Source organism: Gobius niger, assembly GCF_951799975.1.
Source record: "Gobius niger genome assembly, chromosome: 13".
In the NCBI taxonomy this organism is placed as follows: Eukaryota; Metazoa; Chordata; class Actinopteri; order Gobiiformes; family Gobiidae; genus Gobius; species Gobius niger.
Genome location: NC_136864.1, coordinates 14,416,855 through 14,434,366, shown reverse-complemented (window position 1 = coordinate 14,434,366; position 17,512 = coordinate 14,416,855). Strand labels below are relative to the sequence as shown.

At 40.9% G+C, this 17,512-nt stretch overlaps 1 protein-coding gene across 2 annotated transcripts in view; it reads left to right on the top strand.

Moving 5' to 3' along the window:
* brinp2 (bone morphogenetic protein/retinoic acid inducible neural-specific 2) overlaps positions 1-17,512 on the top strand; it is a 170,942-nt gene that overhangs the window by 95,101 nt on the left and 58,329 nt on the right. For both annotated transcript variants that reach the window (XM_079569070.1, XM_079569071.1), the window contains 2 exons: positions 4,326-4,516; positions 8,113-8,294. In XM_079569070.1, coding sequence (XP_079425196.1) covers positions 4,326-4,516; positions 8,113-8,294 — 373 coding nt within the window. The remainder of the gene's footprint in view (positions 1-4,325; positions 4,517-8,112; positions 8,295-17,512) is intronic.

The window sequence follows — 17,512 nt, the reverse complement described above, 5'->3', positions numbered from 1 at the left end:
GTGCTTTTACATTGAGCCAATTGAATATTGTTTTCACTTTGGAGCCTTCATAAAAATGTAGTGGAGCATTAAAGTCTTTCAGCACATTTGTGAATTTACTTCAACACTGACCCCCCTCTGGCTAAACCGCGGACGAGATGAGAACTAAAGAGATAAACTGCAAATTAGACAATGTACCAGATAAAAAGAGAAGGTGGTAAAGAGAAACTTTTGCTTTCAGCTGGCAGCTAATTCCATCCAGGTGTTATTGCCTGAGATGCTGCCAACAACAACATTCAGCGTAAATTTCTTCATCGGCACTTTGTACGTCCAAGTTCCCTTTGCTTCCGCTGAAGTCGGTGCCAGAGCTGCAGGTGCAATCAGCGCTGTGCTAAACCTTTTAATTAACGCCATCGATCATCATTAGCCAAATAGTCGGGCTCCGGGCTCATGTTAACCCTTCAAGTGCAGGCTGCGGGTACGATAGACCTGCATGCATTGCTCGCCGGACCCTCCCTGAGCCTCGTTGGGGTCGGCCCCCGTGCTCAGTCATGGTGGAGAGGTGCTCCCCGAAACGCATCAATCTAAATCAGGCCTTGATGGCATGTTCCTTTGCGTTTCAGTACTATGTCTGGTAAAGCTACATTCTCACCTTGATTATACAGTACCATCAAGACAATTACCACAAAATAAAAAGGCTTGGGGACAAGGCAGTACTTTACTATTGGAATATGTTTTACCCTCTCTCTCTCTCTCTTTCTGCTCAGTGACTGTACAGAGGCTCCCCATGCAAGCACATCAGTCTAAATCAGGACGGGGTGATCAGTGTGGGACGCCTGGCTGCCGTCCCTCCGAGCCGCTCCCTCTAAAACACTGGGCTAAAACTAATGTGTGCCGATGCGTGTGATAGAGCCAGACTAATTGTTTGGTTACAGGCGCTCAGTCGAGAATGGCCTTTACTAAGGGGAGATTTGTCATGTGACTGTGGCTCTAATTACAATATGCACCGTTTCAGACCGAGGGACTCTGGTCATTTATCCTCACTTAAAGACGTGGCGGCGGCTCATCTTTAAAGGCATTTGTTTTTTAGTTAAAGAAACGGTGTTGGATGCTTAAAGTGAACACTGCAGACACAAGTAAAGTGGCAGAACAAATGCTGAGTCGCGGAGAAGAGAATAGATTTGATTAGAATGACTGGAGAGAGATGAGATGAAATGATGAATGGTCGTTCTGCTTTGATTTAATACTGTGACAATAGTTTTTTTTTTATGAAGCTGACAAGTGTCTAGATTTGTCTTTGTACCTTTAAATTTCTGTGCGCTTTGGAGACAATATATCCAAAAATATAATGATGATAATTGTGCAATTTCGTGCTGGTTTATTCTACTATTTTATGTATGCTTTTTTTATTCAGTCTTCACACACTATTGAAGACATAGCTGTCCTTGCGTGATGGAAGAGTGGCTGCCAATCTGCACCTATGGTCCCTCCGCCACACATCAGATGTAGAGCCTTTTCTCAAGGACACAATAGCAGTTGGCATTGGTCAGGGCAGGAATTGATTATTCAATCTGTGGGTGAATGCAGTGCACTTACCACTGAGCTACTACCTGTGGTTGACCGGTAGCTTCATAGGAGGTTTCAGTGAAAATCGAGTTATTGTTAAGCACAATACAATGTGAACTACAAAAACTGCAACATAAAATGTAAGAAAATATATGAAAGTACAGTACTGTGCCAGGCTTTCATTATAAAATACAGTATCTTGATGTAAACTCCTGATTTTATAAGAGTCCCCGAGGAAGTAACTGTCCTTCTATTTTCCTCTAATTAATCTTAATTTAGCTCTCTCTACTGCCTCAAACTTTGCTCATCTAACTCTACATTCCCCTCGTGGTCCTGCCTCCACACAGAACATTGTGGCCAGCTAATGATAGCCTATACAGACTACAGAGAGTGGCTGTGGCCGGCTGCAGACATTAATTGGTGTGTTATGTGAGAACGGCGCTCTAATGAAGCTCTGGTCTGACGGCACACTCCCAGGGTTGTTCCTTCAGACAACGCTTTTGTCATGATTTCTACTAAACGCTACAAATCTGAGCTCCAGGACGCACCCACCGCGGCACCTCAGCACTAATTATGCCCTCTCGGCGGTTTACTGTAGTCACATGCATAAATTGGTGAGGGGCATTGGGCGTTTCATGCATCCTGTTGTGGGCATATTGTGATCAACAGCATAATTACAGGACAGTGTTGTCAGTGTGATAAACTGTACTGACCACAGAAGGGACAGAAAGATGAGCCACTGTGGTTGTTCTATTTTTGCTCAGTTTGTATCAAAAGGTGTACATAAAGCAGCAATGTCTGTGTATGTACCCTCATCTGAGGATCCCCATGTGTTTCGGCCTATCCTTGGACACTTTTTGTTTAGACTGAATTATATGCTAATATTCTAAACAGCTTATGTAGATGAAGTAGAGCTGTACTTTTTTACTGCTATTTGCATATTCAGTCTGGAGTGTGTCTGCAGTCCATTTAAGAGATTGGTCTTTTAAGATGGAGGACTCGATAATCAAGTTAAGATGTATTTCTCTGTTTTGATTGCTCTAAAACCAGATGGGGTACTGAGGTGTGGGTTTATTACCCTCTATTACTCTTGTTGATTTTCTTAATTTTGTCTTCCTTTGCTTTGCTTTTAACAGTGTGAGGGCTCACTCAGTGACTGTGTGTTCAATTCTGCACATTGCGATGTGTTGCAGGGTCTTTATTAGAGGCCGACCGATATGGGTTTTTCTAAGGCCAATGCTGATATTTGTTCATTGACTGATATTTTTGACAGATATTTTTGACCGACATTTTTGGCAGATTTTTCCAAATGTCTGGTCTATAATCCTGTAAAAAGAAATACTTCGCTCCGCTCCGCTCCAGCACTGGACGATCTTATTTTATTACTTTAGGTGATCCAATCATAGTTTCTGTCCCTGTTCTGCATATTGTTACTAGCCGCGGCATTTTGCGCAGCTAGTAAAGTGGCAAAAACGGGAAGTCTCTATCATCTTCGGTCCCGGAAATATTGGCTTGGCCGATAGCCAATATTGTAAAATCCCCAAATATCGGCGATGTATCGGCCGGCCGATATATTGGTTGGCCTCTAGTCTTTATGAGTATGATTAGTCCGTATTGTCCGTATAAGTTGGTGTTCAACTTCTATCTAGGCTGTTACCATTTACTATTTCTTCTACCTACCAAGTAGAAAGTGGAGTAAATTTTTCTAAATGTGTGTCCTTATATCAATACAATTAATTTAGATGTATTATCAATTCTATAGCACATGAAGAAAGACAAAATTGCATTACCCTTGTACTTTTCTGCAATATAGTTTAGTGATATAAAGAGCTATATCAAATAAGGGCAGCAGAGAGAGGGAAGGAGAGAGTTCAGCCTCCTGACAGCTTGACAAAACCACTCATTTTATAAAGCTGAAAAATGATCACCAGTCTTAATTACTTTCTGTATAATGCAATACAGAAAGTAATTCATAATGAATTAAATTCCACAAAAGCATCCCCCACATTTAAAATCCCAAACATGATCTCTCAGTATACTGCGGTAAGCATCCGAGAGCAGCCCCAAAATAGTCCACCGCACTTATGGAAGCCCTGTGTGGTCAAACCTAGTTCTGTGCGCCTTAATTACACATCCCACATGCACCTTGTGACATCAATTATTAATCATAACATCATTAAAATGAACAGGAACCAACCCCCAGTGAGAATATGGCTGTTGTCCAGTGAATGACCCCAGTGCTGCACAGGAAGTTCTTTCCAAAAGTGCCTGGTTATGGTCTGTGAAAAGTTTGCTGACACATTTAGCTAAACACTAAACTTACAAACACTAAACGCTACTTTACTTTGGGCAACTCAAACTGTACTATCAATACTGAGCCGTTCCAGCCATTTTCATGTTTTACTGCTTTAGTTTTATGGGTGTGGTGCAGGAAAACTTGAAGTCCCTTGGCCTCAAAGAAAATATATGCAGTCATTTTGGATTTGCTGTTGAGTGCAAGATGTAAGGCGGATTGATGATTCAAACTTTTTCCAACTTAAAGCATCTGTTTTGCCAGACACAATTATCAAAGTGTGGCGTGATTTGTTATCACTGTGTTCAGATAAATAGCAAAACCGCAGATGGTGCCTCCCAGTATTCTAAATGACTTCCATTACTTTATAGTCTATCTTTGTATCTTTGTTGGATTAGTTATCTCATTGTTATGCCTGGGCAAATAAAATAAGCAAGCTTTTTACAAGTTCAGCTCCAAATACCATTGGTTTTCCTTGTGTTTGCAGAGAATTCAGCCACTGGAAGGTGAACAGTTTGGCCACAGAGAAGAGGGACTTCCTCCGCTCCCCGCTGCCTTTAGCCCCTGAGTTCTTAAGGAATCTGCGGTTGCTGGGGCGACGGCCCACGCTGCAGCAAATCAACGACAACCTCATCAAGAAGTACGGCACGCACTTCCTCATCTCTGCCACGCTGGGAGGTAAGAGACATGACTCTTAATTAACATCTTAAGACAGGGGACCAAGCAAAGAATAATCATTTAAAAAACATGTATTATTTTAATGGTCCATGGACAGGAAAGGGATTTGTGTTTGTTCACCGACGCAGTTCACCTAAGGCGCCTCACAGACTTGACATTTATTCATTCTCTTTATATTTGGTGGGGGCGAGCTTCCTGAGATGTGCAGGTTATGTGACTATCAACCCTATAGTTTTTGCATTACAATAATAATGTTATTTTTTTCCATTAAAGACAGCAGCATGAAAACTCTGTAGATATATTTTTTGGTGCCTGATTTTTCTATAACAGTAGTACCTAAACTTTTTTTCCGATATCATAGTGGTATTGTTTAACGATACCCAGCCCTACTAACATGTTCCGAAATGCGTGTGTTTCTTGTTGTTGTTTAGTTTAACTAGGCTTGTATTGGTAAAAATCCAGACTGCGAAATCTGTGCAATAAAACATCTCTTTATGTTTTTTTTCTGCTGCTCTGTTGGGAATGATTTTCCACATGCGCCCTCTTCATTGAACACTGTATACAACTGTGGATGGCCTCCAAACAAGCAACCAGATTAAATTGACCTATTTCTTAACATGCATCTTTCTTTATTGACTTTTTTTATTTGGCCTGCACCTCACAGGAGAAGCTCACCAAGCAGATTCACTTGCACTATTGATTGCAGCAGGCGTACCACCCAGTATCTAGACCTGCTCCCCATTCACAATGTGACCTGATGTTATGAATGCAACCCATTACAAAGCTCACCAGCATAAAATAGGAATTTTATTGATTTCTGTTGAGCATGGCTATAAAGAACATAAATATAAATGTTTGAAAGCACTGGCACACCCACAGATCTGTTTAATAAAACATTCATGATGACACTGGACTCAAGAGAAAATCACCGGCTCTATCTTGTATAAGTTACATTTTCCTTTTGGACGTTTTGTTTTTTCCTCACCAAATATCATATTTATTTATTCATCTTTTTTTTAAGTCTAATTGTTACTCTTTTTTAATTTATATGAATTATTCATTTTTTATTTTTTTTATATCAATGATTTATAAACCCTGAGATTTATAAACCCATAATAATGATTTATTACTCTGGGAGTAATTTTAATGGAGAATTTCTGAGCATACAAAATTCACAAGGACTCATCCTCCGCAGGTGCTCAAGAGAGTGAAACCATTTAGATTCATCCAAAAAACAATAGCTGCCAGCTACAGCGAGACATGATTTGCAGGGAAGGTGTTTGGGCACTGAAAAGGTTGAGTCCAATGAACGTACAATGACTTCAAAAGGTCAAAGTGGAGCAACAGCTAATAATGTCAGCAGGTATGAGCTAAGTCTTGATGAAAATACAGACTATTATTGTAACAAATAGTATAGGTGACCTGTCAAAAGTGCATGAGGGTAGGGTAGGAGAGACCAAGAAGTTCCAGTCTTTGCTGCTGCAAATAGAACTTGAGATTCAAAGGATCAGACACAACAGACAAAACACCATGTATCAGTTTGTAGCCATATCCAAGAGAGAAATTCCTTCTACGTTAAAGTGGCACAGTATTGCGTAATCTGCATATTTTTAAGTACTGTGTGTAATGGTACCCAGGATAATGCAAATAGCTTGTCTCTGTAGTTTTTTCCAAGAGTTCAGTTCGGGTCACAGTTAAGAAGGACTACGCAGGAGCAGCATATTCAAAATGGGGAGAAATATATGATTCATAAACATGAACTAGAAAGTCTCTGTCACACACAAAGAGCAAGAATCTTCAGAGCAAAATGATGTGCTCTGACACTTGGCGGCACACGTGGTCCACCTGTCATGTTTTAGACTGTCCTTTCAAGGTGCTTGTGTGAAGGAACAAACTGTAATGGATGGTTCATAAACTTAATTCTATTCGGTGGGTGGCCAGTTCCACGTGAGAAAAACACGGCCTCCCTTTTGATGGGGTTGAACTGCATGTTGCACCATTGAGCCCATGCTAAAAATGTTCGCAAGGCATTGGTTTGCTTTTTACATTTCTACCTCTATATTTTAGGATGAAACTAATTAGACCTTACTGTCAGCATATTAGACCTTCAGATGTAGCTTTACTTACAGGTTTATGTGATGTCATTTATAAACATCAGCAATAGGGTTGGCACTAATGGTGATCCTTGGGGGACTCCTGATTTGAGTGTTAGTCCAGGTGAGATAACTGTTCCAATCTTTATTGCCTGTGATCTGTCATTTAAATAGTCAAATGAAACCGGCTATGGCTAGAAAGAAACTGCCATATGTCTTTCTTCAATGTAGGGTGATGCGGAAACATGTTAAATAAAGGATTTGTGCCTCGGATCTCCTTCCTTTTCTCGTAGCTTCATACATTTTATTCACATTTTTGTCCGACTTTGTGAAAGGACTGGTTTAACACTACCTAAGTCATGTTTAGTCCTGTTTTAGACCTTTAGCTCTAATGTAGGCCCAGAGTAGTCCTCTTTGTCAACTGGTTTAGATTTGGTGGTGCTCGGGAAAGCAAATCTTTCTTAGCTGGTAATAGTGTGAAAAGCTAACCACTGCTTATCATGCGACTATCACAAACAACAACTAGCCAACAACTATGAGAAGAAAAAAGAGCCTTAGATGCACATATCACCAAAGGCAGTGGAGCATCCGTCGCAGCAGTGTGTGGGAGCTGGGGCAGAGATGGATGCTGTATCGTAGACTGATGGTTAGACTGTGTGTAATTAACGCCCCTCACTGAACAGACAGCGCCTCTGTGCATACTAATGCGGTTTAGGCTGAGCGAACACCTCCAGCTTTTATTTATTGTCTTGTTTCGCTAAAATCTATTTTTACATATTAATGATCTTGTCAGATTGCACGGGATGTAGGTTAGATGTCACTCGTTGTTCCCTCCGCTCACACGTGTGTAGCCCTGTCAAAACAAGCCCACACATCTGCATGGAGATAATTAGTGTAAGACAGCATATCAACCGACTCCAGGCGCTTCCTGTTGTTGCTGGGATTGGTTCATAATCGCGTCTTTACATTTGAGATAAGATGCATACAACACACGTTATACAAAAGTGCTTCCCGTGGGTAAAGCTGTGCGGTTTTTCATGGTAATGTTGATGCTTTCAGATACACTATCACTTTATGTAGCTCATTTACTTTCTTCTATAAAAGCAAGGTTTTAATCAAAATAATAATTTGTCTTATTAATTGAGAAATGCGTGCCTAAATTTGTAGATCTAAATAAATGGGACTTAAAAGGAATCTTATTTGTATAGGCCTTTTTACTGATACAGGTCACCCTAAGTTTCATATGCTGCTGCTGTCCGACTACTGACCACCAGTCACCGAGTCACCTGGAACTCAAATATGGTCTTCCATCCTTGGGGGAAATAAAACACAATTTCATTTGCACATCGTTAATCAATATCTCTCTCTCAAAAAAAAGTACTTCTATACCATTGCAGATAAACATTACATATTAGTCTTATTAATGTTTGAATTACGCAAATAATCAAACCAACTGTATAAAGTTTTTTAAAGAGTTGGCTAACAGTATTGTCTTGTCCACAGGGGAGGAGTCACTCACCATTTTCCTGGACAAACAGAAGTTGAATAAGAAGTCTGAGGGCAACAGCAACAGTTCAGTGGTCTCTCTGGAGTTGCTCCATCAGCTTGCCGCCTCCTACTTCACCGACCGCGAGAGCACCCTGAGGCGACTACACCACCTCCAGATCGCTACCTCAGCCATCAAGGTAAATCGAACTCAACTCTCACTTCACCTTGAGAATGTGGTTGAAGTGCCCAATACAAATAGACAAATGTGGTGGGTACTATTTACATTTACTCCAGTACTGAAGTCATTTTTGAAGAGACAAAAGCGTTATATTGTCACTTCAATTATGACATAACTTTTTCTACCACGACTAATATTTAAAGTGACAAAAGCTTCACTGAAAGTGAATCAGAATGTAACATTTCCAACTTATATTCCAGCATCTTATTTTTTCAATTATCTAATGATAAATTTGACTTTTTTATTTGGAAACAACAGAATTTCCACGCATAAAGCATTCGATTTATGCACTTATTTTGTTGCCTATGTCAGACAGCAATGTGCATATCTCAACATAAATTTGGCATCTTAAGTAAGCAAGCTAGTGCTTTATTTGTCATTGTACAAGCGCACAACGAAATAGTGTACAGGTGTTTGTCTTGAGCCGCTGCCACTGAGCCGTGCTGCCACTGTGGGCCAACCTGACCAGCATGTTTTGGAGGTAGAAGAAACCGTAGCATCTGAAGGAAACCCGGCCGGCCGCCTTCAGTCTCCTCTGATCCTCTGAAATGGTGCACCGCCTCCTGGGTTTGTCCCTGTTTCAGAGCGTGCTGTCCTGCACTGCAGATACTCCTCCTTCCTCTTCCTCCTGTGCAGCTCCCTCCGCTCCACAACAGTCTTTCACCATCTTCTGGGTAGAGCGAAGCAGTTAATCTGTTTTATTCTCCAGTGAACGTCCATTAGCCAGACCAATAGAAAGCATGTGTGGCTTAGCTGTGAGTCTCGCCCGGATACCTGTTCGTTTGTCCCTTCCTGTAACCCCTCTTGTGCTGCAGGTATGGGGGCTCTTGGTGCCTCTTCAGTGTTTCAGAAAAAGAAATTTGCAAGTCTCAAATGGGTTTAGCTGATATGCTTACTGTTTACTTTTAAAAAGTTGCTTTCTTCAGGACCATCATGGACTCTTTGAAGTAAAAAATATATAAATCCACCGATCCCCACAAAAACACGGAAAAGACTTACAAAGTATCCAGTAAAACAATGTGCTCGCAGCTCGCAGAAAAAGGCAAAAAATGCAGCTTTACCGAGAGAGAGGATGGTTGCTGCCTGTTTGCACGTTACCATGATGCCAAGAAAAGTTGTATTATGGAACTTTTTATGTGGAAAAAACTTTTTATGAGTGCGTATTTGACCTTTCAGTAACTCAGTGGCTGTATGGGTGATTAGTATGGTGCCTCCATCATTTCCATTGTAGAGGTCACCGTGACAGAAAGCACCATGACAACCACCCATACAGCCATTAGGTCACAAAAAGGTAAATTACGCACAAATATTAAGTTCTTGTTACATATAAAAGGTTTCATGGCCCAATTTGTTCCCTACCTGACCTCTCGTGGTTGAAGTTATGTTCTGGAACACGTTTTCTGATTCTACGCACTTTGCTTTTCTATAGATGTCTTGGGTTTCAAGTGGTGACAGCAGTTGTGTGGGTTGTACAAAAATACTTCAACCTGAATAGCTGATCAGATATTATTATTTTTTTTCAAGTCATATCAAGTTATTCACTTCACTTTTTGCTTTGACACAGCCTTGAGCATTTGGACTAGAACGCACCAAAACCTTCGGGACTCAGCCCAAATAGCTTTTACTTAGAGAGAAAACCTTGTCAATTATGACAATAGCAAATGGAACTTAAATAGTTTCATAAAGTGTTTGATATGTTTTTCATAACAATGCATGAAGGTCATAAGTCAGTACATTTACACAAAAACAAACAAAAACAGTAACTTAAAATGGTGGAAAAGTTAATTTGTAGCCAGATTTTCCTTAGTAAGTTCCTTTCTGAATGAAGATTTTAAAGTCATATTTTGTTATTTGCTCATCCACCATTGTCCACCTGTCATGCTTGCAACAACATCTCTGAATGGCAAATACTGATGTCAGAGGAAGATTGTGAAAGATGAGACTGAGTTGGAGACTCTTGACATGTGCCAGTTGGACAAGGTGCAAGGACTCGGCTTCACATACACAGCTGCTCTGACGTGTTTTGGACTGTGAATGAAAGATTTATATCATGGCTTTTTGAGCAACCCAGTCATTTCACATCAGACTGTTAGAAAACACAGCATACGCTGGCCAATGGCTTGAACAAAAAATAACTATCCATGCAGAATGTACCAGGATTATTATTTTTCCCTAAATGTTTTTCTTCTTTTTAGATTTGTAGACATGGTGATCGCTGTAGTAGTGGTACAATTCCATTGATAATTGTTTATATTTTCATTATGATGTAAAGACAGCAGAATAGTGATGTGATGAAGAAAGAAATGTCTGTTGTGGTCAAGCTCCGGCTATTCAAAATGGTGGTGGATTGATTTCAACGGCCTGTGCTCATTCTGAAGAGGAAAAAAGTCTATAATGTTAAAATAGCTAATAATCAGCACTAGGTCTGGGCCGAGATACAAATCCCACAAGATGAGATACTAGATTGTGTTGAGCCATTGTTTTCCATTGTGTAGTATTGTTTGTAACAAAACTAACAGTAGACATGGAAAATGATTTTACCAATACTAGCGTAATTGATAATTTCTCTTAATTATAATGGCTTACACTTGTATTGCAAAGCACAATAACAAGCCTATGTGCTACACCATAGTCATTGTTCATTCACACCATACTTGTGGTGGCAAGCTACTTTTGTAGCCACAGCTGCCCCTTGGGGTAGACTGACGGAAGCGAGGCTACTAGTCTGTGCCATCGGCCTCCACCACCAACCACTCACTCACACACTACTTTCATTCTGGCCAATTGTACATGTTTTTAATGTTAGGGGAAACTGGAGTGTCTGGAGGAAACCTATTCAAACATGTAATTAGCCCTTGTTCATATTCTGCACGTCGTGCTTTGTGCCCTTCCCACGATGTCCGTGCAGGCGTGAGTAGAAACAGTGTAGGCCCTACCGGCAGATGTGCGTTGTTTTGCTTCTTCTGTGCGTGGTGAATGCTCGTGTATAATCACAAAACAGAAGACAGATCAACTTGGACTCTCAAATTGTGGCTTCCAAGCAGGGAGACGTTAGTTTGTAATGAAGAGAAAGTAGTTGCGTGGATCTGTTGGTCGTGGATCTGCAATGGCTTCAGTCTGTAGATTTAAAAACTAAGGTAGTTGTCCCAAGCGAACAACTAGGTCTGTAATTGTTATGCAGCCTTCACAAGATTACTTTACACATAACGAGATCTCAGCCCATTGCTACTCGCCACAAAATCCAACCCTTGTGAAAGCTGTTGGTGCCCTGTCAACTGAACACAAGCAGGTATTATTATACAGCTGCTCTACAGTATGACAAAATCCTTTCCGGGATTTTACACAGCAGTACCACGGGGCTAGCAGGAATGTGGTCGAAGGGGGCGGTACCCTATTCAATTAGTATAATACATCCATGGTTGTGATAATCTGATGCCTTTTACTGAACAGTTTTACATTAGTACACTAAAGAAGTACAACAGAACACATTTACTCTTTATATGTTTTTGACTTATTACAACAACTTACAGTATTACTCATCAACATTATCTCCAATGCATTCGTCTCCTTGAACATCTTAAAACTACTGTCAAGCACTTTCCAATCCAATTCAAACAGAGTTTGCTAAAATTGAACAGAATATTTTCTGTAAATTTCTATTGCCGTGCGGTAGTTTGGAATCATATCATAGAGAGCTGTGGGTGTTTTATGCTTTTAAAGCTTCAAAAACCTAACTTGTTTTTCTGTCCATGGTGATTTTAATCATTTATCCTTTTTGTTTTGAGACTGACAGACAGGTATACGGTAAATAATCCTTCACAGCTGCGAACTGAGATTTTACACAACCACCTCCACAGTAGCACACACACGCATGCACACAAGTATAACTGTTTGCGAGACACAGAGACCGGCACTTAGGGGGGAGGGAGAGAGAGAGAGTGCATCGTTTACATGTTTTCTACTAAATGAGGATCTCTGAATGCGAGCCACCTGCCGCGCAGCGCTCTGCCAGATCAACTCGTCGCCTGAGAGCCAGCGACACTGAGTGGGATGTGCTTGACCTGTGTCCATGTAACGCCTGTGGGCTCAGAGCTGCACTGAGGAGGAGGAGGAGGAGGAGAGAGAGCAGAGAAATACATTCTCTTCTGCACTCACAGTGAAAACGACTGAAACACTCACTTTAGGCCAGTCTGAAAGCGGCTGTTTTGGAGAGATGGAGCAGGAGCACACCTCACAGAAGAAGAAAGTTGTCATACATAGTTAGGGAGGGCAAACAACAGTGGCATTTATTGTAGACTAGCCCAGGTTTAGTCGGTGTAGGCCAGTGGTTTCCAAACTGTGTAAACTGGTTCTAAGGGTCATGTAAAATTTTTGACTTCATTCATTAGTATTAGTTAATTTCATGCATGCATTGAGTATCGCATGGTTTATACCCAGTTTAGGCACAATTTTATCTCATTTTGGGTCAACTGTAGACCTTTTTAGACTTGGTTTAGTCCATATTTAATCTTGATCTAGGTCTGATAGCACTTGAAAAGTTGGCACTTGCTATACGCTGTGTTTTCAATAGAGATGCACCAATCCAGCTTTTTTGCTACCAATACCAAGAGACTTTCTCAAAAGGGACTTTCTCTGAGTGAAAAATATAATTGACTCTTTTCTCCATTTTAAGATAAATAAAGTCATATTTTATTGTCATGATGTTGCAGTTATTTCTTAAACTAAAATACAAACACTTGGCTTCAGCAGTGGTTATTTTATTTTATTAGGCTACTTTAGGTGTTTCTGTCATAGTTTCTGACCCAGCCTTGATTAGTTTCCGTTAGCATTAGCATGCACCTGCTAGCTTGGGCATGCTAGCAATTGTGCAGCAATTGTATGGCAATCAAAAATACATTCTCCAGGTTCTTAGCTTTAAAATGATATACAGCATGCCCATACTCACGGCTTTTAAGGCGTTGAGAGCCAAAACTGGTATTGGTTCAGTATCGGATATTTGTAGCCGATCTTTTTTTTTTTTTCAGTATCGGCTCCAATATCCGATACCAGTATCCGATACGGTGCATCCCTTGTTTTCAATACAGGCATAGAGCAGCATCATGAACTTGGCCAATGGCATTATGCTGTGTCGATACATTACACTCTCTTCATCTGGGCCGAGGGTTGTTATAAAGGTCATATCGCTGTAGCCGTAATGCTCAAAATGTCTAAATTAGTCTTTTTGATTCTAACGCTTCTATTTGCTTGGGACACAAACAAACACTTTGCAAGACTGATGTGTTTTGTACTGTGAAAAGGATAGAAGCACGAGCATCTTTATATTAAGGAACGGCGTTTCTGTTGCTATTACATTACATGGATGCTCTGCTGGTTTGTGTCGCTATGCCGTTGCTTTACGTCAGAACTGATATTAGCTGCACATGAAAGCCCAGCTCGCATTTGTTTGAATAATGCGCTGCGCTGAATAAACATCCCAAACACACTGTCGTGGGCTGAACGCCGCTCTGACGGGCTCCGGGGAGTTGAGAACAAAAGCCGAGTCGTGGGTGGCAGCTCTCAGGTGGATTATTGTGCGAGTTTTCACACAAACTATTCCAGCGCGCATCATTACTAAACTCCATCAACCCGACCGACGATGAGACGCTATAGTTAAACTCGCAAAAATGTGCATCAAATCTGACACTGACGCTTCCACTTTCATTACGGTTATTGTGGCTGGGCCTCAGAGAGTGTGGAGTGCACAGCAGATAGACTCAGTGCGCTGCTGTTTGCTGATTTTTGCTGTAGGCTGACAGGAGCTGTGCCAGGAAACTGCTTTGCAAAACTCCCGAGCTGTCTGCTGTGAGTGAAGCCGGACACCCCGCTGCATTAAAGTTTAAACTGTAATAAACAATGCCAGAGTATTGCCTGTGTTTACCTGCGCAATTACACTCTGGTAGCAGCCCAAGTTTGTTCCAACTCAGGATGCGACATTGCTATATGATAACTTTACATGAATGACCTCCCGTGGTGTAAAGTAAGAATGGTTTTCTCTGTGTTAGCGCTATAACCCACTGGGCAGGTAATCATCTTATTCGACAACACGGTGGCACATCACCAAGCCGTCTTACCTCACAGCAAGAAGCTCCTGCATTCAATTTGTCCTGTCTGCGTCGAGTTTGCATGTTCTCCCGATGGTTGCATATAGGCTTGCTCTGGGCGATTTGGTTTCTCCTCCCACTGAAAACATAAGGGTCAGAGGCCACACACCTGAAAATGGCATCTCAGTGGGACTTTCCCGGTGAAAAAAAAGCCAAATACATAAACACAATAAAAGTAGGTAGTTGTAGAGTTATTTACTTTTTTACCAGTATTATTGAACTCACTATTTCCTTTCTGTGTTGTTTTTCAGTCTGAAACCTTGGGAGAATTCATATTCCAGCAACGGCTAGATTTTCTTCTCCCCTTTTTGTGATGTTCTCAGTTACACGGTGTCCATCGAGAGCTTGAATACAAAATGTCAAGGGCTAACTTACACAATACAGTTTCTCAGGTCAAGAACACTATTACAAAGTCTCTACATAATGTGTCAGAGCACCATTTTTCATCCTTTATGCTGCCGAAGTCCTCATTTTCTATGAAGTCTACTGCCACTGTTATTGCGAAAAGTACACTCTTATAGAAACTGGGAAAACTGTTAATGCTTGAGGTTTTTTTTCCTCTAGCTACAACACTCAAACTGCTATGGTTACTATGGTAATTTGAACCTTTTAATCGAAGTAGAGTGACTATTTATACCAGCTGCACCTCTGCAGTTGTTGTACAATCACTTTCACTACTGGAGTAATACCCTATTTCCACATATATATGTATATTTTTTCCCCCCCGCAGAATCCATCTACTTAGCCAAAAATACTAATTGAGCTACGGCAGTCGCTTTCTTCCCATCGCAGACTTCACCACTGCCCATTACCCTCCATCATGTTTGGGAGCTGTGCTTGTTATGTTGCTTTTGTCAAGCCTTCAAGGGTGATTTTTTTTTTCTTTTTCTCGTTTGTAATAGATGCGCTCTTAATGCGAGGTAGAGTGTGGAAATGCGATGAACAAGCCTGCGTAATGCCATGTCATTTGCCAAATAGTGTGATTTAGTTTCAGAATGTCTTTGCTGCGGGCTCTATCCATCTTCTTATGCTAATCCTGGTTGCACTTTGAGATTTAACTTATTCTTGTATGTCTTTTTGTTCCTTTCACCAAACATTATTATTTTTTTCTCTCAACATCTATTCAATTAATTTCATTTAGTTTAACCACTATGACAGGGTTAGGATAAGTAGTTTATGTGTGATATTATTCTGATATTTTCCCACACATTGTATTTTTTATTTTTTTCTTCCATGGCTTATTTGAATCGGTAAAATTGTATCCCAAGAGCTATGCGCTAAACATGGAGAGACGAGGATGTAAATCTTTAAAGCATTGCTGGGGTATCTTTACTTATCCCTACAGACATGTTCTTGTCCCAATCCTACTTCATTAAAGGGATATTTCAGGATATTTCACATAGGGCCTCATTTCCTAGTTGTCCAAAGTGTTGCTGGTACCTGGAGATATTTTTTTTGTAATTCATGTAGTTCTTTTGTTTGAAGAGTTTCGTGGCGCTAGGCTTATGCAAGGCTAGCGCATTTCTACGATGTCAGCTAGCCTGCATTAAAAACAGTCATACGGACTCCACAGTGCACCTGAGGCAAATCACTTATAACGCCAGACTAACGATATAAATGTTTGTGTCGATAGAATAATTTTAACCATTTTGCATTTAAAATACCTTATATTTCAGCAGCATCAGCTTTGTGTTTGTATAAGCTACGCAGCGGCAGCGTGATCTGCTAGAAAATAGTTACTCAAAATACGATCATTCATGTGATGCAAGGTCAGTTATATTCCAAAAATTATTTCATCGAGGCCCTATGTCCAAAATCCTGAAATATCCCTTTAAAGGGGCTGGAAGCAAGTTCGCCATTTTATACTCACTACTGCCACCTCAGGCCATATGTGTAACTGCACCTTCTATATTAAGCTCGTGCATGACGGCAATTCGGGCCGAAGTGACACATTTTTGAGTGACCGTACAGGATTTTAGAGGCAGTTGCGGTGAACAGGTCTGAGCTCATTCTACACATTAGGACATGGCTGAAACATGTAGGGGGAGGAAAATTCTTAATTTTAACGTTTTTAAACTCCTTATAGTCCCTTTAAGGAAAGTCAGGGTTTTTTGTTCATATGGACTCATTCAAGGTAGGCCTATGTAAAGAAGAACTAAGTAACTTGTTAACCTTAATAAATCCTGATGGGATGATTGGATTTCATCTCCCCCTGGTGTCTCTGGCCAGAAAACCACAATTGCAACTTCCCTGCCTCTGGGTTGGAGGCCCCAAGACATACTAATGGAATCACGAGGAAGAAGCTAACTTGCTAACGGGCAAAGCTAGCGCCACTTAAAGGAATAGGCCACCGTTTTTATATACTAAGATATGTTCTTACCTCACTTTAGTCGAGTTAATATATCCCCGTCTGGTCATTGTCCGCGCGCTCTGTCACGCAAACGGAGCACATACGCAGCCTCTCCCATATGTGACATAGCTCCGAAAAAGCTCACGATAGAAGCTACCAAGCTCTTCCACGTGTTCCCTATTTAAATAAAGTTACGTGAAGTGTTTTCATGCGAAGTATATTTACACAGAAATGTAACGTGTCGATTTTATAAGCAAATAAAAAGGGGGACTATATTGTGAGGCGTAATGATACGAGGAGTAAAACGTCCGCGCAGTAACTCCTAAAGGTTATTGACGGAAGTGAGCGGGGGAAGTCTTTAGGAGTTACTACGCGGACGCTGTGCTCCTCGTATCATTACGCCTCACAATATAGTCCCCCTTTTTATTTGCTTATAAAATCGACACGTTACATTTCTGTGTAAATATACTTCGCATGAAAACACTTCACGTAACTTTATTTAAATAGGGAACACGTGGAAGAGCTTGGTAGCTTCTATCGTGAGCTTTTTCGGAGCTATGTCACATATGGGAGAGGCTGCGTATGTGCTCCGTTTGCGTGACAGAGCGCGCGGACAATGACCAGACGGGGATATATTAACTCGACTAAAGTGAGGTAAGAACATATCTTAGTATATAAAAACGGTGG